The sequence below is a fragment of the Carlito syrichta genome, unplaced genomic scaffold (assembly GCF_000164805.1).
Source record: "Carlito syrichta isolate Samal-C Ts95f unplaced genomic scaffold, Tarsius_syrichta-2.0.1 Scaffold142898, whole genome shotgun sequence".
Lineage (NCBI taxonomy): Eukaryota > Metazoa > Chordata > Mammalia > Primates > Tarsiidae > Carlito > Carlito syrichta.
Genome location: NW_007086994.1, coordinates 54,682 through 61,796, shown reverse-complemented (window position 1 = coordinate 61,796; position 7,115 = coordinate 54,682). Strand labels below are relative to the sequence as shown.

General features: G+C 39.1%; 1 protein-coding gene across 2 annotated transcripts in view; it reads right to left on the bottom strand.

The window, feature by feature from the left end:
- The window catches only part of WDR12 (WD repeat domain 12), a 29,449-nt gene that overhangs the window by 13,887 nt on the left and 8,447 nt on the right, over positions 1–7,115 (bottom strand). Inside the window, exons 3-6 of one of the 2 annotated variants that reach the window (XM_008050008.2) lie at positions 6,106–6,200; positions 4,708–4,814; positions 2,561–2,676; positions 1,974–2,128 (exon numbers count right to left, since the gene is read on the bottom strand). In XM_008050008.2, the coding sequence (XP_008048199.1) occupies positions 1,974–2,128; positions 2,561–2,676; positions 4,708–4,814; positions 6,106–6,200 (473 nt within the window). The remainder of the gene's footprint in view (positions 1–1,973; positions 2,129–2,560; positions 2,677–4,707; positions 4,815–6,105; positions 6,201–7,115) is intronic. The other variant, XM_021708549.1, reaches the window with a different exon arrangement.

Sequence of the window (7,115 nt, the reverse complement as noted above, 5' to 3'; positions counted from 1 at the left end):
CAGCCTCGACATGTGGGCTCCGGCGATCCTTCCGCCTCAGCCTTCCGAGTAGCCGGAATTACAGGTGCGTGCTACCATGCCCGGCTAATTTGTTCGATTCACTGTAGAGATGAGGTCTCGCCTGCCCAGGCGGGTCTAGAACCCGTGGGCTCAGGCAATCCACTCACCTCAGCCTCCCAAAGGCGCGGGACTACAGGCTGAGTCACCGAGCCTGGCTTAATTTTATTTATTGTAGAGATGTCAACTTGCCCAGGTGGGTCTCGAACCCGCGGGCTCAGTCAATCCACTCACCTCAGCCTCCCAAAGGCACGGGATTACAGGCTGAGCCACCAGGCCCGGCCAAGCTGCCATTCTTTTTTTTTATTTAATTTAATTTTTTTTGAGTTGAAGTCTCACTGTCACCCAGACTGGAGTGCAGTGGACGCTCCCAGCCACCGCAGGCTCGACCTGCTGGGCTCCGGCGATCTTTCCACTTCAGCCTTCCAAGTAGCCGGAACTACAGGCATGTGCTACCATGCCCAGCCGATTTTTAAATTTTTATTGTAGAGATGAGGTCTCACTGCTCAGGCAGGTCTCGAACCTGCGGGCTTAGGCAAACCACTCACCTCAGCCTCCCAAAGGCGCAGGATTACAGGCTGAGCCACCGAGCCCGGCTAGTTGCCATTCTTATATGTCCCTGTGCCCTGGCAACGGATGCTTACATAAGGGTGGGCAAGACCTACCCTATACAAATAGTTCCCTTTCTCACTCTAGACCTTTTTAAAGAACTTGTGTTCTAGAGAGTTTAAATTAGTCTTTTTCCAGGAACAGACAGGATAGAATGCAAAATCTAGGAGATTTTGAAGGCAAGGGTTATTGCCACATGGAGAACACCAGTCTCACGTGAGAGAGAATACAATCAGCTTGAGGAAAAAAGAGAGGGAGAGGGTGTGCTGGCCACATTGAAGCTTCCATTCCATTGGGTTCTGACACCCAAATGCCCCATCATCCTTCCTATGAGGTGGCTGTTCAGTCCTTCCTTGATTTTCACAATCCAACAAATTTTCTTTTAAGGTTAAACAAGTTCCAGATAAGTTTCTGCTTCTTACTGCCAGAAGCCAGGGTACAGTTAATTCATTCAAATGGACTCTTACCAACATGTAAACCTTTTGACACGATATGAAAACCCATACATCTTTAGCTTTGAATGCAGCAAACATCCTGTTACTGTAACTGGCAAAGATACTGAAGAAGCACTCTTAAATCCAGAACACTTCAATGTGGCTCAGGAAACATTCAGATTGTGAGTGGGTTTATAACCCCTCATAAATCAACATACTATTTCCCTTTGTTTCTTTTAACTAACTTTTACCAGTTTGTCAGGATAAAGAATAGATCAGCACTGGTAGTAAAACAAACTCTATTAAACTAACCTTAGAATATGCTAAGGCTCAGATGATCAGCTAGGCATTTTCAACTGATGACAGCAATTAAGAGTATATACATTGATATACACTGAAAATGTACCAATTACTATGATGTAAGGTTGTATAAAAGAAATTGTTTATAGCCAGACATGGTGGCGTGTGCTTGTAGTTCCAGCTACTTGGAAGGCTGAGGCAGGAGGATCGCCTGAGCCCAGTAGGTAGAGGCCTCGGTGGTCAGGAGTCTGCCACTGCACTCCAGCCTGGGTGACAGAGTTAGACTCCAAAAAAAAAAAAAAAAAAAAAAATGGTTTGTTTACCTCATTACATAAAATTTCTGCAGTTTACATAAGGTTCTAAACCAGAGAAACTCACACTAAGGCAGTAAATCTTTACATCTCTTACTGTATATTTACTTTTGATTTGAAATTATATTCTTTAGTCACTGATCAGTATGAAAGTAGGCAAATCACAACAAATATATGTAGAAAAGAAAATGTTTAGTTAAAAGCTCACATTCTAATTTAACACAGTATGAATAGCACACTTAGAGTAAGTAAAACTACTTACTTTAGTTCCTGAGCTATCAACAGCTATAGAATCTACACTTCCAGCATGACCTCTGCAGCAGTGTAGGGCTTTCACCTTGTTTCTCTCTACATTCCACTCCCATAAGAGAATAGTCTGATCCATAGAGGCACTCAGTAATAAGCAAGACAAACCATCTGAAGAAAGGAGAACAGATTAAGAAACCAATCAGTACACAGTTTTAAATACATTATGTTCTGAAACTGAATTTTTTTGTTGTTGAAAAAGGTGCTGAAAAGATAAGTGTTCATATGTCCAGCTGTTAAAAAGAAAGCTAACACACTATAAAGAGAAGATTCTTCAAATAGAATATGTAAGTTTAATACACTCAATATTAACTTGTCTATTTGTATATTATCTGGTGAGGTTTTAGTAGATTCACTTCCACCAATTTACAAATTTTTAAAATAAACTTTTTCTTCTTGAGCACTGTATTTTTGAAAGCCCTCACAATACTGAGACATGAGACGTTTCCTGCCTACTCCCCAATCTGCACCAGCACTAAAAATGGCTTGTTTCCAAATCCCTGTCTAGGACTCCTCTCAGTTTAAAAGGCAAAGAGTCCAAACCTTTTTTCGCCCAGGCCACATCTTTTACAACATCTGTGTGTCCCACAATCGTCATTATTGACTTTCCTTCCAAGGACCAGATCCGAGAAGTCTTATCATAAGAACCAGTCAAGATCCTATGAGAAGAAAGGAAATACTATCAAATACAAAAGCAGCTTTTCCAAACCCTGAAAATCAATTGTGTTTCAATGACAATGACAAAATGCCTTTCAGGATTATAATTTTAAACTCTTCTTTAATATAAAAGTTCAGATTTCAAAATATACAACAGTAGATCAGATGTTATACTTGACTTTTGCAGACCTCCTAAAAATAACTGGCAAAATCTACCCTTCATTTTTTATAATTGTTGTAAATGATACAACTCTCAGGGAAGTTGTGCAAACTGCTTATACATCCAAATACAGGCTGAGCATCCATAATCTGAAAATCTGAAATACAAAATTCCTTGAAGTCCAAAACTTTTTGAGTGCTGACATGACATCACAAATGCAAAATTTCACAACTGGCTTCATGTGATGGGACATAGTGAAAGCACAGGTAAAACTTTGTTTTGTGCACAAAATTATTTAAAATATTATATAAAATTACCTTCAGGCAACATGTATAAGGTGTATATGAAACATAAATAAATTTCATGTTTAGACTCAGATCAGATCGCCAAGGTATCTCATTATGTATATAAAAATATTCCACAATTCAAAAAATCCAAAACACATTTCTGGTCCCAAGCATTTCAGATAAGGGATACTCAATCTATTGTTCTTTGTACTTAACCAGTGAAAACCATTAAAACCTCTTATAGTAAGCCGGACTCAGTGGCTCAGTCTGTAATCCTATGCTTTTGGGAGGCTCAGGCAAGTGGATTGCCTGAGCCCGAGGGTTCAAGACTCGCCTGGGCAACTTGGCGAGGCCTCATCTCTACAATAAATCAAAAAATTAGCTGGGCGTGGTAGCGCACGCCTGTCGTTCCAGCTAGTTGGAAGGCTGAGGCAGAAGGATCGCCGGAGCCCAGCAGGTCAAGGCTGCGGTGGCTGGGAATGGCCACTGCACTCCAGTCTAGGCTACAGAGTGAGACTCCAACTCAAAAAAAAACAAAACCTCTTAAAGTAAAAGTATAACCAGCAGAAACATTACTTTGTGTTAAGAAATCCAGGGAGCCGGGAGTGGTGGCTCACAACTGTAATCCCAGCACTTTGGGAGGCGGAGGCGAGAGGATTGCCTGAGCTCAGGAGTTTGAGATCAGCCTGAACAACATGGCAAGACCTCCTCTCTACAATAAATCAAAAAATTAGCCAGGCATGGTAGCACATGTCTGTGGTTCCAGCTACTTGGAAGGCTGAGGTGGAAGAATCATCGAGGCTACAGTAGCCGTGAGCATGCCACTACACTCCAGCCTGGGTGACAGAGCAACACTCTGAATCAAAATAAATACATGCATGCATGCATATATACATACATACATAAATAAAAAGAAACCAGAGAGACACTCTTTGAAAGAAGTAAGCTCCTACTATGATCTATTTGTGTCTATTTGTACAACTAGGGGATTTACTCTAAGCCATTTGTTACTTCTTAGCCCTCAAATAAGCACGATATACATCTTCACATTAGTAGGCCAAGAGATCTGTGACTATAAAAGTTATCTTTTCCTGTACGAAATGAAATTATACCCTTAGTCTTTTTTTTTTTTTTTGAGTTTAAGTCTCACTCTGTTGCCCAGGCTTGGGTATGGTGGCATGCTCACAACCCCTGCAGCCTCGAGTTTGAGAATAGCTTGGGCAAAAAATAGTCAGGCATGGTGGCACACGCCTGTAGTTCCAGCTACTTGGAAGGCTGAGGCAGAAGGATTGCCTGAGCTCAGCAGGTCAAGGTTCAGTGGCCATGAGTGTGCCTCTGCACTCCAGCCTGGAAGACAGAGTGAGACTCTGACTCAAAAAAAAGACAAATGTTACTATAGAAAAGAAAATCTATTAATAAACACTTGTTTCTTTTTGAACACACTGAATGCAAAGATCTTTCTGATTGGCATGGTAACCAATACATCACAAAAAAGAAAAGCAAATCAGAAAAAAAATTCACATAATGGATTTTGAAAGACTGAAGGAGGTACATAAGAAAACACAGGAGCATTCAGTTGGCAATACCATTCCTCTGCCCCTTCAATTGAACTGATCCAGTCGTCATGGAACATGCATTGCTCTGGTTGGGGTGCAGTGTACTTCTCCACATATTCTAGTTCCACAACCTCTTCCTAGTCACAGAGAGAAACCAGAAACCAATCAAGTGACTTAGTTTTAAAATATCACACTGTAAAGATAAAGAATTCCTAATTTAATGTATTCCCTTCATAACTCAGAAAATATAGACCCATTCAAAAAGTAAAAAACTTACTTGACCTAACGGTATTTTAAGAATAGTATTAAGAAATATTAACAACGTTGTATTATTATTTTTTTTTAATTTCAGCAGTTTTAGGGGTACAAATGGTTTTTGGTTACATAGATACATTGTATAGTGGTGACAAAGCCTAGGTTTTAAGTGTACCTGTCACCCCTACCAATATACATTGTACATGACAGGTTTTTTTCCATGGAAGTCTTATGATAAAAGTGGGCAAAAAATATGTAAGAAAACTTTGAAATTAAAAACAAAAGCATTGTTTAATAAGTACAGAGCTCATCAGTCAGATGATGACACAGTTCTGGAAATGGATACACAATATTGTGAATGTATCTAATGCCATGCCATTGAATCATACATTTAAAAATGGTTAAAATGATATATTTCATGTTATGTATTTATTATAATTTTTTTAATTACCAAAAAATAATAAAATCAATCATAAATTATAAAAGCAATATTAAAAGGAAAGTTTTAAAATTAGAGGAGGGGAAGAATCACAATCAATCACAATAACCGGCCAGGTATGGTGGCTCATGCCTGTAATCTCAGCAGTTTGGGAGGTAGAAGCAAGAGGATTGCGTGAGTCCAGGGATTCGAGGCCAGCCTTGGGCAACATGGTGAGATTTCATCTCTACAACAAATCAAAAAATTAGCTGGATGTGGTGGCATGCACCCAGAGTCCCAGCTACTTAGAAGACTGAGACAGAAGGATTGCCTGAGCCCAGCTGGTTGATGCTGTGGTGGCCGTGGGCGTCCCACTGTATTTCGGCATGGGCGACAGATTGAGACTCCAACTCAGAAAAAAAAAAATCACAATAACCTAACCCATAGTTTTTACTTGTGCTCAATTAGTTTGTGCATCTGGATTAGCACTACACATATATTTGATATTCCTTTTCTTGCCAGTTCTTTCATAAATATAAAAAATATATTCATTCATTTACTTCTTGAATAAAATACTTCCAGATAGGATTTCAAAATTGAATACATAAAAACAGAAGTTCAAATATATAGGAAAAAAACAATAATCAAAAGAAAGCAGGGTGCTAAAGATAGATTCAGGCAGATTCTAAAAGTTTACCTATAATATCTATTAATGACTTTTAAGTAAAGTGCAGAAATTCAGTATTTGGACTTACTGATGAAATGCTTTCCAGTTCCATGTGTTTGACCAAGGGCATTCGCAGAAACTGGCCCTTGATAAGGAAATCAAACTCCACATGTTTGTGGAACTCTAAAGAAAATACAAAATAAAACTATCATCACTCTTATGCTCTGAAGTGATATTGACAGAATTATACAGAAACCCCCAAAACAAACAAGTATGTATCATCCTAGTGTGGCCTCTGAGTTTCTCTAGCAGTCTTACAGCACAATCAAGCCATGCATTCTAGAATACTATGTGATTTTGAATATTGGAAATATTTTGTTATATTGGTATAATTTTTTTCTTATTGTTTCTTTCTTATTGTTGGTGTAATTATTTTGATTTTTAAAAAAATGTTTTATTCTATAAAATATTTCACACATATACATAAGTAGAAATAACAATGCATCCCCATCACTAGTACCCATCTACCAGCTCAGGGAAAATCATCTATACTCCTCCCGCCATTCCTCTGCTGATTTATTTTCAAGCAAACCTGAGAAATGATATCATTTCATCTGTAAACACTTTAGAACATATCTTTAAAATATAAGGACTTAAAAAAATTAGTCATGGTATTTTTTTTTTGAGTCAGAGTCTCACTCTGTCACCCAGGCTGGAGTGTTAGTGGCATGCTCACAGTGACCGCAGCCTCAAATTGCTGGGTTCAGGTGATCCCTCCATCTCAGCCTTCCAAGTAGTTGAAACTACAGGCATGTACCATCATGCTGGCTAACTTTTCTTGATTTATTATAGAGATGAGATTTCGCCAAGTTGCTCAGACTGGTCTCGAACCCATGAGCTCAGGAAGTCCTCCCACCTCAGCCTCCCAAAGTGCTAGAATTATAGGTGTGAGCCACCGTGCCCTGCCACAGTATTTAAAAATTAAACAATTATTCCTTCTAATATCAAATAGCCAGTCAATGTTCATATGCTTTATAGTAGGTTTTTTTTTTTTTTTGAGTTGGAGTCTCACTCTGTCACCCAGACTGGAGTGCAGTG